This window comes from Kryptolebias marmoratus, linkage group LG3 (assembly GCF_001649575.2).
Source record: "Kryptolebias marmoratus isolate JLee-2015 linkage group LG3, ASM164957v2, whole genome shotgun sequence".
Classification (NCBI taxonomy): Eukaryota; Metazoa; Chordata; class Actinopteri; order Cyprinodontiformes; family Rivulidae; genus Kryptolebias; species Kryptolebias marmoratus.
Window position 1 is genome coordinate 1,412,929 of NC_051432.1, and position 22,242 is coordinate 1,435,170.

General features: G+C 38.6%; 2 protein-coding genes across 4 annotated transcripts; one reads left to right on the forward strand and one right to left on the reverse strand.

The window, feature by feature from the left end:
* The first annotated feature begins 233 nt into the window (after window positions 1-233).
* Window positions 234-13,588, forward strand: si:dkey-23f9.4 (HYLS1 centriolar and ciliogenesis associated). 3 transcript variants are annotated; one of them, XM_037974927.1, is made up of 12 exons: window positions 234-319; window positions 1,057-1,188; window positions 1,323-1,442; window positions 1,548-1,621; window positions 2,745-2,968; window positions 5,676-5,731; window positions 8,212-8,363; window positions 8,533-8,578; window positions 9,993-10,047; window positions 10,880-10,961; window positions 11,133-11,159; window positions 13,338-13,588. In XM_037974927.1, the coding sequence occupies exons 2-12, from the start codon at window positions 1,089-1,091 to the stop codon at window positions 13,470-13,472; spliced, it is 1,071 nt and encodes a 356-aa protein (XP_037830855.1). In that variant the 5' UTR covers window positions 234-319; window positions 1,057-1,088; the 3' UTR covers window positions 13,473-13,588. The 3 variants fall into 3 exon arrangements, with proteins under 3 accessions (XP_037830855.1, XP_017287646.1, XP_037830854.1); XM_017432157.3 differs by having other exon boundaries at window positions 242-401; window positions 1,059-1,188; XM_037974926.1 differs by lacking the exon at window positions 234-319 and adding an exon at window positions 466-484 and having other exon boundaries at window positions 1,059-1,188.
* On the reverse strand, window positions 13,520-21,228 carry mrpl4 (mitochondrial ribosomal protein L4). Its single transcript, XM_017432158.3, has 9 exons — window positions 20,653-21,228; window positions 18,850-18,931; window positions 18,570-18,738; window positions 18,428-18,479; window positions 18,168-18,285; window positions 17,916-18,022; window positions 14,907-15,016; window positions 14,754-14,827; window positions 13,520-13,757 (listed from the first exon to the last, which is right to left on the reverse strand). Exons 1-9 carry the CDS (start codon window positions 20,698-20,700, stop codon window positions 13,603-13,605), a joined length of 915 nt encoding a protein of 304 aa, XP_017287647.1. The 5' UTR covers window positions 20,701-21,228; the 3' UTR covers window positions 13,520-13,602.
* Window positions 21,229-22,242: the final 1,014 nt, after the last annotated feature.

Below are 22,242 nucleotides of genomic sequence, written 5' to 3' on the forward strand. Positions count from 1 at the left end.
ACGACAGGCACCAACCACCTTGCGGCCACAGCTCCGATAAGCTGCCTCAACTATGGAGGCACGGAACATGGCCCACTCGGACTCAATGTCCCCCGCCTCCCCCGGAACATGTTCGAAGTTCTCCCGGAGGTGGGAGTTAAAGCGGGTTCAAAAAATGAGTGAGTGAACGTGTGTTGTTGTCTAATAGGTGGCGGTAATGCACCGACCCACAGCCATGATGAAGAAGCGAAGAAGAAACAGAGCGGATGTGGCGTGATGACGTCAGTAGGCGTCCTTTTCAAAGCTCGTTAACGGCTGTTGTCTTGGTGCCGTTTGTTTGAGCTAATGAACGACATACCTGTGTTCATAAATTATTATCTCCGTCAATGTTTTGTTATAAGAGGAGATCGACCTGTGAGCAGGTGAGGCGGGCTCGCTGAGGGTGGTTAGCTGCTAACTGTTGTTAGCTTTGGTCGCAAACAAAATTCTCTTCTTCTGTCAGTCTGTAAGTTCACCCGACTAAATGTACGCGAACTTACCGTAACTTTAGACAATTTTAAATAGGTTTTTCGTTCAAATGGCAGATGAACCATCTGTTACAAATCTTCAATATTAAATATAACAAAGCGTGCTGTATTTCACTATTTCCTCAGGGCATAGTTAAATTACATAAATAACGTCACATTGCTGCTAAAAGTAGAATAATTTATTTGCTTGTTTGTTTTCCTACCATGATATATTTACGTATTTTGTGAAGGAAAAGGTGACATTTTATCTTCATTAGCTGTAATTGCTTATTCTTGTGTTGGACCTTTTTAGTGTTGCTGTAAATATTTTACATGATTAAGGTGTTCATCGCCATTATTATTAAGTGATGTTGCTTTAATGAGCTGTTTTAACATTACACTGTCTAATATGATTGAGAATATTTGTAGATCTCTAAACACAACATTTTAAAACGTGATAAGGCTTATTTGATATTAAAAACATCAACATGTCCAAGACATTTAACCCATTCTTTATTGATGTGTTTTGTAACAGAATATAAATGTTTTAACCTATTCCTTTTTCATATTTAGGTTATTTCAATAGTTTAAGCTGTCAATATTATGGAGAACCTGGATTTTTCAGAAGAAGAAATTCAAGAACAGCTGGCATTCCTTGGCTATAAAAACATCCCAAAACACAGGTTACTTGAATTCAAGCAAGGTTAGACTCTATTTCTGATGAAGCTCAACATATTGTAATTATGTACCAATCCAAGAATAAAAGTTAGGCTCTGGTGATTTTTGTCTTTCAGTTTTTTAGAAAATGACTGATTTCTTTTGTGTTTGTCATGCCAGATCTTGATGAACTGGTCCAACATGGACAGTGGAGAAACGTGACCCCTACTGCTCTAATAAACACCAAAACTCAGACGACCACAACTCACTCAAGTCCCCCTACCTACATCAAAGAAAAAGGTCAGCTCACTTAGTGAACAACAAATAATCAGATTTTTTATTTTTTTAATATCACTTAATTTCTTTAGTTGCTGGCTATATTTAGGTTTTTTACTCTCTCCGCAGTAAGTGCGTCTTTCTTTGAAGGTTCTCGGGAAGGATTTTTCTTACACGCTCAGATAACAAACCACGACAGAAAGGTTGGTGTGGAGTACATCCCAAAATAAATAACTCACTCACACTCTTTCTCTCCCTCTCGCTCACTCCTCCTTTTTTGTAGAATTTAAACATACAACTGTTTAAAGTTGTAATCAGGGTTTCCTCCAGCATATTACCCGGCCGCCAGGATAAGCTCCGCTTGTTTATTATAAATACGTAATTTTTTTACACGTTATTTTCCACCCGAACCCCCAAAACCGCTACCTTTATCTACCTCACCGGGCGAGGGTGTGCGCGCCAACAGTGACACAATCGCATTGTCCCCGTGCTGTTCGCAGAGCCCTGCGTGACTCTCACGAGCTCTTAGGCCGAGCCTCCTTTAGCTACCTGGAGTTAGCACGTCGTTTGAGTCACAGCAATAAACATCGAACGAGCAGGTTTAACCAAAAATGGTAAGTTGAGCTAAAATTCAGCGGGTGGCTTTACTAGACCGAAAATGGTAAGCATGTTTTGTGCTTAGTGAAAATATTATCCTTGTTTACCAGTAAAATGATGCTGTTAAATTCAGCATTAGATATGCTGATCCAACATGCAGCCTGTGGCACAAAAAGCACAGTACAGTACAGCATCTGTCTGTTTTTCAGAGTTCTCTGTTGTTATTCATTGGCCTGGAAGTGAGACGTGTGCTGGTGCCTTGTTTGCACTTTTTCATTTATGTTAATTTAATTTATTTGTAAATGCGACTTAAATTAGGATTCAAATTAGGTGCAAACAATTTGTATTTATTTTAATTGTATTTTTGTTTTGCTTCAAGTGTTTCAAAAGTTCCTTTTTGTAAAACTGTAGTTGTGTAAATATTTGGTACAAATATCTTACAATATCACGTAATAAATAGCCATATTTTCAACTTTCCTGTCAAATTTAATCTTTTACTAAATCACGGTCAGCTAGCGATTGGCCGGCAAACAGCCACCTACCACCGGTCTTAGCCTCTTTTCTGGGGGAAACCCTTTTTTTCTTTTAAGAAAATACTTTTGAAATAATAATTCATAAGTCTGTTTTGGTTGCTTGACTACTTAGTGAGACTTTTTTTTGCATACACAGTGTTTGAGTGTGTTTTAACTACTAAGCTCAACAAATAATGAATAAGTATGTGCTATGCAGCCTCTCATCACTCAAGAGAACAGAAACCATGGATGGCAGCAGGGATGCTGTGAGTCGTACGCTCAACACTCTGTGGCTCCGAAGCTCCAGCTCCCTCCAAGTGCTCCTAACAGGTTGCAGGTAGAACCCGACACTGAAGACACCCTGGGCTCAGCGCTCTCAGACAGCTACACCTCTTCCTCAGACCTGCAGCAGAGACACTACATCAAAAGAAAAGTCCTAAGGTGGGTTTAAATCAGAACATAATCATCCTTCATTTGCTCCACAGCTGATTAATTTGCCTTATTATACCAGCAAAGTGAGAAACACGATAAATAAAACAAATCTCTAAAAAAAGTAGCAATAACATCTAGAAATTTCAGAGGAAAACTTGAAGGTTTCCATTAAGCCTGAAATGTCAACATCCTGTACAACTTTCAGCTTTCTTCTAAGTTTATTAGTATTTTTTAACTTCCTTTTATAGTAATCTAAGCTGACAGAATGTGGACGTAAAACCTGATTCTTTTTAAAGTTGACCATCATGCTGGTCACAAATGCTCAAATTCAGTGAGACTGCAACTAAAAACTTTACTATTTTCTCACAGCTTCGATTCGCCAACTAGTGACTAGCCCAGTGAAATACTGGCTTTAGATTCACCATGGTAACTACATACCTGTGTCTGTCACTCCCTGACAGCACTTCCAATAAAACAGGCAGACAGAAACAGTAGAAATAAAGACATGAAAAAAAATTCTGAGCCATGAGTAACAGATGTGGCTGGTCATGACACACACGTACATTTTGTTGCTACAATATTTTTATGTAAGAGGTATGACAAGAAAATATTTATTACGTATTTATTTTGATACAATGGAAGTTGTTGAGTTTGTGTGACCTACCTGCACTTTGAGGAAATTTGAAAGGTAATCTTGAAATCCTATATAGGTGAGAGGCACACTGAGTGAAAGAAGACAAAAATGCCTATGTTCTGATGTATACAGACACTGACCAATTTGTTTGTACCTTTTTGGTTAAAGAAAGAAAATCCCACAAAGCTCACTGAAATAACTTGAACCTGACAGAAGTAATAAAAAGTTAAAAAATGCCAAAAAATCAACTAATAAAAATCAGTCATTGCTTATGATTTGTGGTTCAAAGTAGTAGTAGTAGTAGTAGTACTAGTACTAGTACTAGTAATAAAACTGGCCTTGAGAAAAAGGTGGGTTCCTATATCTTAATACAACCCCTGGCAAAAATTATCGAATCACCAGTCTCTGAGGATGTTCCTTCAGTTGTTTAATTTTGTAGAAAAAAAAAGCAGATCACAGACATGACAAAAAACTAAAGGCATTTTAAATGGCAACTTTCTGGCTTTAAGAAAAATAAAAAATAATTGTGGTAGTCAGTAACAGATTTTTAGAACGAGCACAAAGAATAAATTATGGAATCACTCAATTCTGAGAAAAACACTAACACCTGCATCAGATTAAATCTGCTCGTTAGCATGCAGATAAAAAGGAATGATCACACCTTGGAGAGCAGTTGCAACATGTGGACCTAGATGAATCATGGCTCCAACACCAGAGATGTCAATTGAAAAAAAAAAAAAGGAGAGGATTATCAACTCTCTTTAAAGAGGGTAAATCATCACACAGTGTTGCACAAGATGTTGGTTGTTCACAGTCAGCTGTGTCTAAAACCTGGACCAAGTACAAACAACATGGGAAGATGGTTAAAAGCAAGCATACTGGTAGACCAAGGAAGACATCAAAGCATCAAGACAGAAAACCTAAAGCAATATGCCTTGAAGACAGAAAATGTACAACAAAACAAATGAGGAACAAATGGGAGGAAACTGGAGTCAACGTCTGTGACCAAACTGTAAGAAACCGCCTAAAGGAAATGGGATTTATATACAGAAAAGCTAAAAGAAAGCCATTACTAACACCTAAACAAAGAAAAACAAAGTTACAATGGGCTAAGGAAAGGCAATCGTGGACTGTGGATGACTGGATGAAAGTCAAATTCATTGATGAATTTTGAATCTGCATTGTGATCCATGTGATGATGATGGAACTTTTGTTTGGTGCCATTCCAATGAGATTTATGCAGATGACTGTCTGAAGAAAACATGCAAATTTCCACAGTGATGATATGGGGTTGCACGTCAGGTAAAGGCATTGGGGAGATGGCTGTCATCACATCTTCAATAAATGCACAGGTTTACGTTGACATTTTGGACACTTTTCTTATCCCATCTATCGAAAGGATGTTCGAGAATGATGAAATCATTTTTCAAGATGATAATGCATCTTGCCATAGAGCAAAAACTGTGAAAACATTCCTTAAAGAAAGACACATAAGGTCATTGTCGTGGCCTGCAAACAGTCCAGATCTCAATCCAATTGAAAATCTATGGTGGAAGTTAAAGAAAATGTTCCATGACAAGGCTCCAACCTGCAAAGCTGATCTGGCAACAGCAATCGGAGAAAGCTTGAGCCAGATTGTTGAAGAGTACTGTTTGTCACTCATTAAGTCAATGCCTCAGAGACTGCAAGCAGTTATAAAAGCCAGAGGTGGTGCAACAAAGTACTAGTGATGTGTTGGAGTGTGATTTTGTTTGTTTGTTTTTCATGATTCCATAATTTTTTCCTCAGAATCAAGTGATTCCATAATTTATTTCATGTGCTTGTTCTAAAAATCTAACTATTACTGGCTACCACAATTATTTTCTTGATTTCTTTTAGTGTTTCTTAAAGCCAGAAAGTTGCCATTTGAAATGCCTTTAGTTTTTTGTCATGTCTGTGATCTCCTTTTTTTCTACAAAATTAAACAACTGAAGGAACATCCTCAGAGACTGGTGATTCGATAATGTTTGCCAGGGGTTGTGCTTTGTTACCCAACCTTTTGAGGCAATCACTTCAAATCACTGTTTGTCGTCTTGTCCTCAGGAAACACAAAGGGAAGTCTCATGTGTGTGATGAATCAGTCTACAGTGAAGGCTCAGGTAAGAAAGACTTTTGTGTACTTGGAAAAAATTTTCAGAAGTCTTGTAATCATCAGCATTGAGTGTTTATGTTGAATTATTCATTGATTATAACAAACATACCACAATCGGTACAGATATGCGTATTTGGTTGATTATTTATTTGTTGTAACAATGCTTCTTGGCAATAAACTGTTTGAAAGCCTGTTTATTTGACCTCAGCCCTGTTGAACACTTGGATCAGCTTGGGCGTGTTGTTGATTCCAGAGTGAGCAGCACAACCACATTGGCTGTAACAAATGCTGGTTGAGAATGGGATGCCAACCCACAGCAATGTGTGGCCAACCTGTTAGCAAAAATACATTTAAAGTATAGTTTATTTTCCTAAAAAAATATTAATAGTGAAATATTGAACACAAGAAATATTTTGTAGCTAGCAATATTTAAAAACAAAATAATGAAAAATAAAAAGTCCTACCAATCATTTGTTCAACAAAGGCAGAGATGTAACCCTTTTGGTCACCAGCAGTGGGCGCTGCTTCAGCCGTGAGAAGAGGCGTTTGAGGCACCTGGATATCAGCTAATCCTCTTAGCTCCTTCCTGAAGCCATCTGCCTCTGCTGACTTCACACTCCACACACTTCAGCAGGAGTGCAAGTTTTCACCATGTACAAGATGTATAATAATCAGTGGGATGAAGACAGTGATGATAAGAATTCCCTCAACTCCTCCTTTTGGTCTGATGATGAAGCTCGAGGAGAGGAAGAGGAGGTGATTGACTCCAAACTTGTTGACTATCCATTGGGCTCACCTCAGAGGATTTCAGGGGAGAAAAACAGCGAGAGAAGCTTTACTGGAGAGGCTTTGGAAGGGGACAGCAATGATGCGGAAATTAGCAGTAGCAGTTCTGGTAGTCCAGCACCGAGCCTGATGACCTCCGGCTATGGCACATTCAGAGCGGAGGAGCAGGAGGGAGGAGAACACAGGGACGACTACACTATAACCGAGTTTGACCAGGACAGCCGAGGAGATCTGTTTGAGACAGGAGACAATGAAGAGGACTGCAGGTCATGCTGCAGTTCTGATGAGTTTGACACTGAAGCTACACATGAGCCCGATCGTATTGGGTCTCTAGGGTGTCCGCTAGAGGAGAACAAACTTGTTGCCAATGTAGCGTGTTGTGGAAATGGTGGTGCTCTGGAAGAGATCATCATCACTGACATAAAACCAGAGAGAGAGGAAGAACAGGCCAAAGAGGAGGAACATCAATATGAAGTGAAAAAGCCAAAATTAGAAGAACATCATCTGTACATTAATGATAATAGGGACACATTATTAGATCGGACATGTGCAGAAGACGGGCTAGAACTAAAAGAGACTGCAGAGGACAGGGTGGAGACCGATGACCCAGATGACTCTTCAAGCAACAAAGATATCAAATTCATCGACTCCAAACTGGATTTCAGCTGCATGAACTATGGAAAGATGTGTGTGGATTGGGAAGAAAACCTGAGCCAGAGGACAGGTAGAGGGTTAATTCAACGTCAGTATTCTGAAAAACCTGCTAGATCTGCCTTAGGTTAGTATGTCACTGAGCTATGATTGCTGGAGATTAGTGGACGACTCAGAATTGTGAGGAAAAATACAACTTTTCTGTTGCAGTCTCACTGAATGGTTAGTACTTATGACCAAATGACCAGCGAGCATATGGTCATGTTTTGAGCAGCCAATATTTAAAAATCACTGTAAATTTATGTGCACAGCTAGCAAAACTGCATTCTAAGGGGTGCACATAATTTCAATGCCCACCTCTAATCACATTGTACTCTCCTCAGCTTGTTTTGTACCCACCTTGGCAGCCGACCCCCACATTTATCATTTAATCTGCTTGAGTACAGTTTAGAAATTAAGATTTGGACCAAATTTTAAATTATTATTCATTACTGGTGTGATTTTTACACCTGGACATTGAAGGCTGTATCGTCAGATGTTTACTGTCACCTCTACAGATGTCGAAGTATAGCTCTAGTGCTCTAGTGGAATTAAATTAAGCCTTTGAGACGGGTTTGAATTTCCTTTGACTATTATGCAAAAAATTGTTGTACAATTTTTTTTTTTTAATATGTTCAAAATTCAGTTGACACATTTACAACTCACACAAACATTTCGAGACAACCCTCATGAATTCTCTAACCCTAACCCTAATCTCAAACAGTTGCAGCCCAGTGAGGTACTACCTTTAGGCTGCACTGGAAATGCACCCGATTCTTTTTATTTTTTCTTTCTGAATGAATGGATATATGCAGAGTGCCCCCCCAACTTAAAATTACTGTTTAGTCTTGATGTGACACTTCCTGCTGGCATCTGTAAACCGTATCTCAAAGTAAAGTCAAGGATTATCTGGTGGTGTCATTCTCTTAGGTTCTGTGTAGAAAGGTGTATGCTCATACATCCAGAAGTAAAGGGCTCAGTTTGAAAGTGCTTTCTGATGTATCTTTGTAGACGTATCGAGCTGTTTGGAAGAGCGAATGGCAGGACTGGATTTATCCACATCAGCTCAGAAAGACTTTGAGGCAGAGAGTGAAAATGGGACCAAAAGCTCCGACACCGATGGCACATCTTTGAGTGCCTTTGAATCCTATATCAGAGGCATGGTGCGTAACGTAAATCTTCCAGGATTTGAAATTTTTAGTGTTTATGATGCAATTTTTGTTACACTTCCTTTTATGCTTTTTTTTTTAGGTATTTGTATATTTTTCTTATTTTTTTGGACCGGTAGTGACACAAATAACCACTGAACTTTCTTCTTTTTTTTTTTTCCAGACACGATCTGAAAGTGATGGTGATGTCAGACCCAAGCCCAAATCTTGTAAGTCATCAGAAATTTGTGGGGTTTCTCAGGCCTGGCACTAACATCTGTCCTGGGTGATTCCATTGTATTTGGACAACTCTGAGAGTTGGCAGTAAAACGTGTACCCCAAAATGGTTTTGTGATTGGATGTCAGTTACCCACTCTGTATGCAGAAACACGCACAGCCACATCACACAGAGGGCTGTCAGTGACAGCAGGTCTCCAGATGTTGCCATAAAAATTGCAATTTATTCAGACATTTGAACTATATTATTATTTTGACATTCACATGTTTCAGACCCATTTGTGTCACATTTGTTTTTAGAATCATCTCTTGCTGAGTTTAATTACCAAACAGACACCAATTATACCACTTTTGATTTTGATGGCAGCAAAAAAGATGGGACAGGGACAACAAAAAAGCTGTAAAAGTAGGTTGTACAAATAAGAAACAGCTGGAGGAACAGTTTGCAGAGAAGTAAGTTTATTATGAATAAGTCAATAAGAGGACTGAGTAGAAAAGAGCATTTTTAGAGAGGCTGGATCGCAGAGGTTCACGAGTCTGTGAAAACTGTCTAAAAATAGTGGAACAAATTCAGAACAGTGCTCCTCAATAGAAAAGTGAGTATCCCATCATCTACAGCTCATAATATCAATAAAGCATTTCAAGAATCTGCAGAAATCTCTGAGCTCAAAGGATGAGCCTGAAAGTCAGTATTAGATGTTTGTGATCTTTGGGCCCTAAGGGGCCACTGCATTAAAAACAGATCTGATTCTGTTCTGGACATCACTGCATGGATTCAGGAACAATTCCATAAATCATTGTGTGTAAACACAGCTCACTTTACCATCCACACATGATGGTTTAAGCTCTATCAGGCAGAGAAGAAGCCATATGTGAACACCATCCAGAATCCTCCATCAGAGCAGAATGGGACAACATTCCCTCTAAAACCTCCAGCAGCTGCTCTCCTCAGCTCCTGGATGTTTACAGACTGATGTTAAAAGAAGAGGAGATGATTCACAGGAAACATGGACCTGAAACAACTTTTTTTGACATGTTCCTGCCATAAAGTTCAAAATTGTACAATTTCCAAATGTAAACATTTGTTAGGTTAATATTTGTTTCATTGTGAACAATATTAGTTGATTGGCAAATGGATCCATTCTGTTTTTGTTTACCTTTTTTACACAACATCCCAACTTTGTCAGAACTGAGGTTGTACAATAATCTTTAAACAAGAAGAACATTTTCAGGTTATTTAATCCAAGCTTTGCTACTCTTCATTATATCTAAAATTATGTTTTTTTTTTTAAGAATCTCTCAGCACATACCGTATTTTATATTACAACCCTCTTCTTTAACAGAACCATTGTTGTGTTTATCTTGACATTAAACATGTTTCTAATCAACGAAATAAATTTGTTTCAGTCATCCGACCAGTGCTGAGTCAACAGACTGTAAAGAAGACTGATCCAGTGGCCAAGTAAGTAAGAGATGTCTCTGCAAAAGCCTTTAGATTAGATTTGCTAACATTTGGATGTAAATTGAAGAAAGTCCTTGGGAAGTGGCATAATAGGAAGTGTCTCTTATGATGTCCACAAACATCCTGAAGTAGTAATCCTCATAGGTAATGTGTGGGCTTCCTCAGAGGGGCTAAGAGCAGAGTGACAAAAGTCCTCAAATATATGACACTAGGTGCGTGTCAGGGCGGCTCAGTGGTTAGAGCTGGGTTCACAACCCACCTGCAGCCTTTTTCTTTACCTGCTTCTCTGTTCAGGCTCATGTCTGTCCCCAACAGTTACTGTGTGAAAGGCAGGGGACAGCCTGGACAGGTTGCAAGTCCATCACAGGGACACAGAGACAAATGAGACAAACATCCATTCACACACTCACTCACACCTAGGGTCAATTTAGTTACAAATGAACCTAACATGCATGTTTTTAGTCTGTGGGAGGAAACCATAGTACTCTGAGTAAACCCACATATGCACAGGGAGAACATGTAAACTCCACCCAGAAAGGCCCCAGGCCGGAGAACTGTACATAAATAAATAAATGTTTGGAATAAAAGAGAAATCAGGATCACTGTGACCACCATCTTTATTCCAATTGCAATATTTTCAAACTGCTGACAGTAAGAAACCAGTCATTTATGAATAAATGGTGTAGTGGTGTGAAGACTTCGTAAAGATGAGTTGACTTTTTGCTTTGGCTCTAGAGTCTGTTGCTCTTTGCTGACATCCAGTGGTGCTTTAATGTCATTGTTGTTCTTTCAATTTATCCATCTGTTGGTGCTTCTCTTTTTGTCTCTGCAGGTATTTCCAGTACAAACAGATCTGGGAAATGTTCAAACTTCCTGGGGAGAGTGACAGGAAAGCTCTCCGTCGGGAGATAAAGGTGTGTGTCTGGGTCTGGGTCCAGTCAGACCTTTTTGTTAGTGAAACACAACACATTTCCAGCTTGTTGGTTGGAAAGAGTTGATATAAATTTGATTTGTAATGTTGAAAGTGTGTAAATTATTATTCCAGGTGTACATGACAGTTCCTTCTATTATTTTGTTGTTCTCAGGAAAGACTTGCATACCAACCTCCTCCTGTAAGTATTCTACATTTCACCCCAAATGTTGTAGGTATTATGTTTTATCCTTTTTTTTCCCATGCTGGAAGTTTGAAAAATGTGTGTTGCAGTTTAATTAGAAAAACCTTGAAGTAGTTGAAGATCCCCTCTTGAGTCGTTCTGGTTGGCCCGTCTGCTGTCATGCAGACTGAGTCCACTTAGACCATGAGACGTGTGAAGACTGGACTTTGTAACAGTTCTGATATCTGACGGTCCCTGACAACATGCAGATCTCTGCTGGAGTGAAGTTGCTGTGATTAGCTTTTCAGCTTTTAATATCATTAGCTCAAGATGGATAGTACTTTTAGGAGAACAGTGAGAATATTGTCTTTTTAAATCTTAGACTCTTTAATCATTTGGATAAAGCAGACAGCTACAGCTCTTTCTTTTAAAGGAGCAGCTGCAGCAAAAGGACTCATCAGGATAAAAGGAAGGATGCTATTTCAAATACATGGTATAAAGAGTGCTGTTATTATTGAAACATTTAAGGTTTAATTATAATTTTCTTTTTTAAATTGGATGTTTTCAGTGTTTAAATTTTTTCTAAAACTTTGTGACTTGTTTACTTTAGTCCCTCCAGGATTTCGCGGGCATTTTTTGTGATTGCTACGGGCTAAAATGCCTGATTTTGCGGTGCATTTTCCTAAAAGTTGCGATGAAAAGTTGCGTTGTTTTTTTTTTTACTAAAATCAATAAAAAAACATAACTTTTAATATATAAACCAATAATACTTACCAGTTTTGTAAGATAATTACCAACAAACATTGACATTATCAAAACGTGTTTTATTTGAGAACTTTGTGTCTGCACAATCCAGAAATGGTCATGAATGTCAGTTTATAAGCTATCAAAGTGTTTGTCGATGCGTTTATGTTCGATGATTACATTGCAGGATGTGCAAAACAGCGTCCCCCCACTCTCGTGCAGCTGGGTAGGAAACTGGTTTGCGTGAAGTTAGTTTTAAGTTGGATATTGGATATTCGTGCTCCACGGAGTTAGCGGCGTCTAGCTCCCAGCTAGAGCTTGCTCCTGCATGCTCCCGGCATTCTGACGTTAACAAGATGTGGCGTCACATCTCTTCTTCGTGAGTTATTTGGGGTTATTTTAGTTAAAGTTGCGGCAAAGTTGCGATTTCGCAGAGTTTGCTTGATTTTGCGTTAATAGTTGCGATCGCAACATCGCAAAATCCTGGAGGGTCTGTTACTTGCTGTTTGCATCACATCTTTTGTAGCAAGACCACAATTTGCAGAACTGAGACCAGTTGCTGCTTTTCTGAAAGCGAACTCTTATTTCTGAGCAGGATGCCAGCTGTTCAGCAGGTCAGGGATTTCCTAACAAATGTTTTCAGGGAGTCACTGTTCAGGACAGCAGGTAGAACTTTGTCTTATTGATGTAGTGCCCATGATTTTCAGAAGGAGTTTAAAGTTTTGATCTATTTTACCAGTCAGCCTGAAACAGTTATTTCTTTGCTCTCCAGTTTTAGGAAGCTGTTTTTCAGTTTAACTAACATTTATGTTGCAATTCAGCCGTTCGTTTACACGAGCAGAGTGTCCAGATAATCGGACACTGAAAGAACTTTAGAACCCAGGTCTCAGAGTGGGACTTTTCAGACACTCCCATCTGCATTTTAATGGAAGCCACAACTTGTGAAACTGCATGTAACAGTACATTACTGTGTCATTAATTGTCTGAAATGGAAACCACAGCAGATTCTATGAGCCCAGCCATAGTCATATAAGTGTTTTTTTTTTCTTCTTGATTCATCATAACAAAGATTGAAAAAACACTAACATTTCCAGAGATTGTTCTCATGTAAACAGGGCTGTACCTTTGTGGATGAAATGTGTTCACAGCTGAGCCCATGCAGTTATTTCAAATACAGAACCATCCCTCATGTTAATGGATTTATAAACTCCATTTAGAAAAATTTTCAAGTGTTATTTTTACACACACACACATCATTATCTGTTTTTTATGCTGAAACACCAGCTCCTTAACTACATCCGTAGATAATCAACAACCTACTGAATAAGCTCAGCCTTACTGCTTGTGGGAATAGTTGGAGGGATGCACTGTCCATGTCTTCACCTGGACCATGAGTGTGCTGCTCAGTCTGACATCCAGTCGAAACATTTAAAGTCTTGTTTTGTGTTTCAGCCTAAACCTCAAAGAGTTTACGTGCCCAACACCTACACTGTGCCAACAGAGAAGAAACGCTTGGCCCTTCGCTGGGAGGTCAGGAACGATTTGGCCAACGGTCTCATCCCACAGAGATTTAATTATCACCTTTAGGCCTTCAGTTTGGCACATTTTTTAAGAGACTTGAAGAAAATTGTACATTTTTTTCTATTTTTTATGTATTTGTTTTTTTTATTGTTACACATTAAAGAAACATGTTTTAGAAGTCACTGAGTATATGAGGTCATTTCTGCCACGGTAAGTCAGAATAGGGCAGCTTGAATGGATACAGAGGTGTGTAACGCTGGTTGTGCCACAAAAGTCTGTCCTCCAAAAACTTGAGTGTTTCCAGGGTGAGGACGAGGCCTTCGTGTTTCAGCATGCTGTGGACATTAAGACCTGACACAGAGAAGACAAGACAATAATTAAAGGAATAGTTTTTAACAGTCACCGTCTTACCTGCTGTAGACAGTGGTCAAATATCAGAGACAAGTTTCTCAGAGGAGATGAGTTGGCAGCTAATCAGTGGCCAGTTCCAAACTGATTCCAGCCGTCTTAAAATAACTAATCTGTTTCATCGCAGTTCATGCAAACCTTAGGTTATAAACTTTTATGCCATTTTAAACATTAGATGGTTATTTACACTGAAGAACTCCTTTTATCAGCAACAATCCATGTGAAACTTGTTTTTCAAACTGTAACATGATCGGTCAGGGTGAGACTCTTTAGGCACATCATGATTCAATTCAGAAAGCCATGATGTTTAGATTGTGCAGCCCTAATGTTTACATAAAAAAAACAATCCCACCTCTTGTAACTAGCCAGAGAACTCTTTGATGAAAAATGTAGTGTAGCACATTAGGTCATTAGTCACAACCACCTTGCAGCCTTTCTGGGTGGAGTTAACATGTTCTCCCCGGGTTAGGTTCATTGGTAACTAAACTGTCTCTAGGTGAGAGGGTGAATTGTTTGTCTTTTTGTTACTGTGATGGACTAGAGACTTGTCCAGGGTGTCACCTGCCTCTCACACAGTGACTGCTGGAGATAAACACTAGCCTGAAAGGAGGTTTTGGAGACTGAAGTTGTTTTAAGACAGCAGAAACTGGCCTTGGTCTAGGCCCTGCTCAGACTAGTCTTAGCTTGAACTCCTCAATCCAGCACCTCTGCTTCCTGTCTCAGTCTGCTGTCTACTGCAGATAAAGTACTGATTCTTTTATGTTAAACTTGGGAGAAAAATCATGAAATAAATATAAAAGATTAAATATGTTACTTAATAAGGCCACACAGAATTAACTATATGTAAGGAATAGTTATTTTAAAAATATCTTTATCAAGCAACCTCCCAAACTCAGCTATGTGTGAGAAAACAAAAATAACCCTTCAGTGTTAACTCACCGATGGCTGGAATGATGTTCACTGTCTTTAAGTTTTCTGTAGCCTTAAGGATGTTTTCAGGGAACTCTTCACCCCTAAAAGCAACACAAACTAGTCAGGCTTACATTTTAGAGGACCGATGGTAAGATGATCTGTCCTGATGCAGATACCCACACATCAACTAATAACACAGACTCCCCCCAGTGTCTGTGTCTGATGAGCTCCAGCAGGTACTCAGGGTCCGGTGTGGGCATTTTCAGAGAGTCCACAATGTAAAGACAGTCCTGCAGAAAAACAGCAAAAGTTTCATTTGAAAAGAATAATCAAATGTTCAAAACTTATTTAGGTAGGCATCAAACCATCACTATGCGTTTCCATCATAATTACATTAAACTTACTGTGACAGCAGACACAGCCGATTTGTTTTGCATCAGTTGATTGATTAGTAATGAACTTGGCCTCATTTTGGTTGATGTAACTTAAAGCTCAGAGCGAACAACGAGATTAAATGGACATGATAAAAATATGACATTAGCACACAAACTAATGGGTAATTTTACAACAAGTTGTAAAGAAGTGACTTTATAATATTCGATTTTTTTTGTAACTTGAAAAATATAAAAAAAAATTCTTCAGCAAATGTACTAAAGAATTATTTCCTCCAAAATAACCAAGTTGATGCTTCTGAATAATCCAAAAACTGTTTATATTACATTTATACTAATACTTGTAGACTAATGAGCTTTTGAACTAATGTCCACGTTGACTTTGTTGAAGTTTTACAGACTTAGACAAAATTGTACCCTTTCATTAAAAAAAGAAAGCCCACAAAGGTCATTGAAATAACTTGAAAAAAGAAATACTAAAAATCAGTCATTGCTTTTGAATTTTGGTTATTTTAAAAACAAACTAATAAAACATGTCTTGACAAACAGATGGTACACCTAGAAAGAATTTAAACTAGTTTGCCCACAGGGACATGTGAAACTAAGATGCGTCCTGTAATTTCATCCAGATGTCTTCAGTCCTGTAATCAGTCAGTCTGCCTGTCTAAAGGGTGAAAAGTAGTCACTGTGCTGTTTGATATCATGGTGTGTAACACACTGAACATGGAGCACAGAAAGCTGAGGACAGAATTGTCTCAGGAGCTTAGAAAGAAAATTAGTGACATCATGTTAAAGGTAAAGACTGCCCCTTTCACACGGACCCTAACGGTCCCAGCTCCACGCTACTCGGCTCGCTTTGTGAGCGTTTACATCTGCATTTTTTTGCTGTCGGCCCCGCCCCCCGCAAAACAAGAAGGCGTTCCTCTGCTACCAACCAAGCTGGCCGGTGTAAACGCGATGCATTCCTACCAAGATGTGACCACAAGAGGACAACTGCTGACAGATTGAAGAAACTGATGTTCACAGACCTTAAACATCAAGCATTTAAAGAAAAAAACCCTGTACCTACAGTGAAACAGGATAATGACCCAAAACTCACAGCTAAAAACACCAAGAATGGCTCAGAACCAAACATTGGACCATTCTGAAGTGACCTTCTGAGCCCTGATCTTAATCCTGTTGAACATCTGTGGAAGGAGCAGAAACATGAAGTCTGGAGAAGGAATCCTTCAAACCTGAGACAGATGGAACAGTTTGTTCAGGAGGAGTGGGACAAAACATCTGTGGACAGGTGCAGAAGACTCAGAGAGAGCTATAAACATTGCTTGTGATGAACAGTGATTGCCTCAAAAGCTTGGGCAAGAAAATATCAAGTTAAAGGTACCATCCTTTATGTCGAGACCTGTTTCATTAGTTTGTTTTATTCAATAATTTTGTTAAATCAATATTCAAAAGCAATGACTGATTTTCATTGGTTGATTTTAGTCTTTTTTCTTTTTTATTACTTTTGTCAGTTTCAAGTTATATCAGCAGTGGTGGGCCGTCAGGGCCAGCAAGGCCTTCTCTGCTGGCCTAACATAACCAAGAATCATGATCATAATTATGATAAAGGTTAATTTAATTTTTAATTTACTTTCCCTAGATATCTAAAAGTATTCATATTCTCTTCATGTCATATTATGCTCCTTCCAGTGCTGTTGTTTTTAGGTTAGAGTTTTTAGCCAATCAGAATTCAGCTATCTTATGTTGACAGGCTGTATGAAATCTGCCCGGGCCTGTAAGTGAATGGGCAAATACAGTTGATAGATAGTTGCCATAGCCAAACTGATCACGAGTTGTGTCAGTAAGGCCCTCTAGCTGGCCACATGTTGAACGTGACATTTACGCGTCCTGTGATTGGATATGGATACTTACTAGTTTGAGCCGCGGCAGTGCTATGCAGATCAACAGAGTCACACCCGGGCCTGTTAACGGTTAAAGACTTTTGTAACCCACAATGGCCGAAGGAGAGCAACACATTAATTTGGTTGCTGATATACTGGCAAGGCCATTTTCAAGACGAACTTTCCAAGAGAAGCTAGATCTCGTTAGAGGAGGACGACCGACCCTGAGCTAGCTAACCTGTCCCAGAAGGGATTTTGTGTTGAAATAAGTGTTTTGGGGGACACAGCCATTTTGGTGAGTGCAAACATTTTATTCTATTTTATTTAGTTTTGACAGTAGCATACCAGATATGTTTTGATTGCTGATGCGGGTTTGCTGATTTTTAAAATGCGCCGGATAATAGCCCATTTTGTACACAACTGAGGTGATGCAATGCCAAGTGTGTAGTTGTGTGTTTCTAACTACTCTCCAATTCTGGTCTTATAAATGCTGGCATAATGAAAAGTATTTAATGACTAAGTTGGACATCACTGAAGGCCTAAGTGTGAAATGCACCGCCCGCCACTGTATTTCAGTGACCTTTGTGAGTTTTTCTTTCTTTAATGAAAGGGTACAAAGAAATTAGTTCCTTTCTGTCTTTTTGGTGGCATTAAGCTCAGGCTCTGCTCTCAGACTGAGCAAACTGATCCTCGTGTTTCTTTAAATGATCAGCAAACAAAAATAGATTTTTTGCTCAACACAGTAATAGTTTCACACAGTTGTTGCAGTTTGTTTTGAGAACATTCCTTCTTTTTCCTGTGTGCGCAGAGCCTATATATGACTCACGAGAAATAAACTCCACATTTTGTAAACCATTGTTTTTATGCTGTCACTGACTGGATTGCTAGCTGCTCCTAAATAAATCCTTGTTTACCTGAGCCATCTTGGAGCTCAGAGCCACTTTGAGTCCCTGCACTCGGACTTTCATTGGTAACATGTAGTAGTAGCTGGTTGGTCCTCTCGGTCCATGAGAGACTCCACCTGAGTGAAACAGGAACCCCAACATATCAAACGACAGGAAGAATAATCGTGTTTGACACTCATGATACGGTTTTACGGGGCAGCGCTGTATTTTGAAATCATTTCCTTTTCTCTAAACCCAAACAGCAGAAACAGATAAAGTCACCTCCTCTCCACTGCGGCGCTCGGATGCTTCCATGGCGAGCTCTCCCACTTCCTTTCTGGTTCCATGGCTTCCTGCCTCCACCTCGCACTTCTGACCTTACCTTTGTGTGGGCGTGACTCTGAAACATCAAGATAACTATTAGTCAAATAATTATGAACCATTTTTGTAGATATACACAACAGCTCATATTCCCAAGTTGTTCAAGCTTCAGTTTTTATTGCAGAATACCTTTTTTTTTTACATGAACGCGAGTAACTTACAATCCGTTTGTAATTCCTCTGCCATACTTCAATGCTGTGTAGGATGTCAAGCCTGAAGAAAGAGAGCAAAGAACAGTTAGAACCCGAGGTGATTTGAAAGATCTCCACTAAGGATGAAGCGCCTGAAAACGGCTCCACTTTCCTCGGAGGAGCAACAAAGACGTCCGGGTGGAGCTCCGTCAAACCCAGCGGCTCACTGTCCTTCTCCAGGGTCTCCACCCACGTCTGAACCGGGCTCAGGTGAGCTGGCACCACCACATCACACTTCCTCAGCAGAGGCAGGGAGGAGTCTGCGGGGGGAGGAGGACGCTCTGCAGGACACAAAGAGCTCATTGTAAAACTCCATCTTATGTTCAATTCAGCTGACAAGAACAGTGGACAATCAAATCATATCAAATAAATAAGCCACGTTTCAGACTTACTTAATCTGGCAGGATCCACAAGGTTGGAGGGGAGGAGTAAATTTGGAGGTAGAGCGCCCTCGCTAGAGAACGATGACGCAAACTGAGGAAGAGAAAGTTTAAAAAACATTGAATGACTCAAAGACATCCCAAAATATAACAGATTACAAATTCGCACTACTCTTAGAAGTGTTTTGTAGCAAAGTTACAAAAAGCTTTCTGGAAACAGTCAATAAGAATTATAATTTTATCTACTGTAGAACTAAACCTCCCTAGTTTTTAGTATCCAGCGAATTAAAGGACTGATTACCAGCTTCTCTGTGTGAACGCTGACTCAGCACACATAATACTGTTTCCGTTTTTTTTTTTTGGTACATTATTTGCAATCTATCTACTGCTGCATACTTTGTGCTATTTTAGTAATTCATCTATCAAAACGTTCAGCAGATGGCTGATATGACTTTTGGTTTTTGTAACTTTAAAAATTTTCACATTTTTTAACTATATTTATTTAACTATATTTCAATAAATTCAAAAACCTGAAGGAACTGACAAAAAAATATTTTTCCTACTGCTTCTTGAAATTTGTTGCTACTTTTAGCTTCTAGTTGGCCTTTGTTACTTCCAGGTATTTTTATATCTTATTTTTAGCAAACCTTTTGCTGCTTTAAGCTAACAATTTGCTAATATTACCCATTTTATTTTTCACTCTTATTAGCAGTTTGTTACTTTTACCATTTAGCTAGTGCTTTGTTTCTTTTAGCTGGTGTTCTGCTGATATTAAGTCAGTTTCAGCTTCTTCAGTTAATTTCAGCAGCTATTCATTACTCAGTGCTTACACAGAAAATTCTCTAATTGGTTTTGTATCTCAATAATTACAAAACATATTATACTAAAATATTAGAGATTTATGTGAGAATTACATCAAAACCACTGCAGGGGTTATCAGATTTAATTTAAACAGTCCAAAACTTAAAATTTTAACTTCACTATAACACAAGACTTTTAAATAACTAATCCTGTTTATAAGTCTCTTCTTAGTGAAATATAATTTGCAGGTTCAATAAATGTTGTCAACTTAATACATGATGGGATGATCAGGATGTTCAGTATCGCTTTCCATTGGATTTAATAAAAAAAAAAAAAACAGCAAAGAAAATAGCCTAATATAAACAAAACTTATCCTGGACCTTCTCTATTCTTTTTATATGCATGTCTGTTTTAACTCAAACTACAGAAAAGGTAAAATAAAAATATAAGCCTGTAACTGTGCACACAGATTCACACAAAAACAACAAATCAATAAAGTTTCCATACAGCTGAGCTCATTTGGTTTGGGGTGAAAATAAAACTAAAAGTCCATTTTCAGCTTCAGTTCTTTATTAAGAAACACAGCAGGAAGATCTGGGGCCACCTGAAACTGATCTGTTTATTCAAGACCTGTCCATGGTCTTTCACCGGCTTACACTTGTTTTGTAACCATTTATCATGTTTTTATTTGGTTGCACCTGTTTCCCACTCATCTATGAGCTGATCTGGGGCAGATGTGTTCACTCTGAAGCCAGCTGATTGTCAGGGAGCTTCATCAGAGCTGCCGATCCACACATGATGGGAACAATGCGCCTTTCCTCATCGTCACATCATGCTTATTGTTAAAGAGTTACGGTTTTAATAACCTAAAACAGTTGTCAGCTGCAACCAGGACTTTATTCTTATCTATACCTATGAATACATGATGGGAAAACGACCGGAAATAGCAGCCTGCGAGTCTGTCCTGAAACTGAATGCAGCTAACGGACAGAGAAAATGTTCTAAAGCACTCACCCTTTTAGCCACTCCTCTGTTAAAAAATAAGATGGAGAATCGAAGCATTCTTATTCGAGTTTCTTCTGCAAACGCTCACACATTTAAGCAACTCTAAATTAATAGTATAAACATTACAAATACAGTCAGGAGCTGCTTAAAGGTCGCGGAGGTTCCTCAGTGTGGCGTGATCGTGGCGCATATTGATGACGTGTCGCGCGCTCAGAGCTGCCACCTATTGGTTCAAAGCGCCCCAAGGGTTTTGGTGCTATTTCCACACAAATCTGCAAGTTATTCAGAAGGAAACGGAGGGTCATTTGTCATCAATCTCCTATTCTTACTAAAATATGTCCTAACTCTCCTCTTCGCTACAATAACAAAACAATTAGATCCCTCTTTCAGAGGGAGGTGACCTTTGTTTCAGCTGTTAATTCATATTAGAATCGTTTTGTGGTTGATGTGACTTGGAAAAATACCTGTCTTCTGCCCAATCACTTTCTCCTCACTAACAAGGTGATAAATGTGTGCTTTAAACTCAAACACAGGATTTAACCTGCTAAAAGACTTCAAGAAGTTCAAATCTGATGTTGCTGTAAACTGTACTTTCTATGATGCCTCCCCAGAATCTGTCACTCGTTTGTTTTGCTGTGTCCTCACTCCAAAGTATTTTGGCAACAGCTTTGTAACTATGTTGATTTAAAAACATCCTCTAACTTTTAATTACTCTGGAAACATGGTCTGTTTGGCTTCCAGCAAAGTGATAAAAAAAATCCAGGGGATTTCTTCCTGAATTTATTATTCATCCAGGCTACATTTCATATACATAAATGTAACATTTAAAGAAAAAATAATCTATTTTTTATTTATTTATTTTTTAGACTAAACATTTTATGCACTCAATTCAATTTTCCACCAATCAAAAAGCAAAAACAACTATAGTAGCTTGTTCTTAACTTAAGATCTTGGACTTTATTTTGTCTTAAAAAATCTTTCTTTTTTATTCACATGTGGTAATTTGGCACAACTATTACTTTAACTGCTTTTTTTCTTATCACACCAATTATTGTGTTTTTGATTTTTTTAATTTATTTTAATTTAGTGTTATTTTATTTATGTTGTACCTCTGGCTAACTTCATCTTGATGTGTTTACACTCTGTTCAACCTGTTCTTGTATTGTTTCTTATTATAAATAACGTTTGGAAAAATAAATCATTTAAAACCCCATCTTTATAAGTTCTAAACATCAGGTGTCAGTTCAAAATGTTGATCAAACAGAACTGTACTCTGTTAAATTCAGTGAGGCAGGTCTGTGCGCAGATCTTCAGATGAACCAGAATTGGGCCTCTACCAGGAGGACATTAACATGTCGCTGTTTCTAACAAAAGTGCTAAAAGAAAAACAGATGAAATTAATAAAGTAATAAAGTAAATTAATAAATTCAGACAGGTTGAAATACTTTATATATATATATATATATAAAATTCCCTTCTCACCCTCCGCGGGTGGTCTTTGTTTCATCCTCTGAGCTCGGGTCCTCTACCAGAGGCCTGGGAGCTTGAGGGTTCTGCGCAGTATCTTGGCTGTGCCTAGAACTGCACATTTCTGGACTG

What these genes read in the sequence shown, in the direction of transcription:
- mrpl4 (XM_017432158.3), bottom strand. Translation starts at nt 20,700, where the DNA reads ATGCTTCGATTCTCCATCTTATTTTTTAACAGAGGAGTGGCTAAAAGG. An exon ending in TCTGTGTTATTAGTTGATGT is followed by an intron (nt 14,828 to 14,906) that starts GTGGGTATCTGC and finishes TGTTGCTTTTAG; the next exon opens with GGGTGAAGAGTTCCCTGAAA. An exon ending in GAACATCATTCCAGCCATCG is followed by an intron (nt 13,758 to 14,753) that starts GTGAGTTAACAC and finishes TCTCTGTGTCAG; the next exon opens with GTCTTAATGTCCACAGCATG.
- si:dkey-23f9.4 (XM_037974927.1), top strand. Translation starts at nt 1,089, where the DNA reads ATGGAGAACCTGGATTTTTCAGAAGAAGAAATTCAAGAACAGCTGGCA. An exon ending in TACCTACATCAAAGAAAAAG is followed by an intron (nt 1,443 to 1,547) that starts GTCAGCTCACTT and finishes CTCTCTCCGCAG; the next exon opens with TAAGTGCGTCTTTCTTTGAA. An exon ending in CAGACCCAAGCCCAAATCTT is followed by an intron (nt 8,579 to 9,992) that starts GTAAGTCATCAG and finishes AATTTGTTTCAG; the next exon opens with TCATCCGACCAGTGCTGAGT.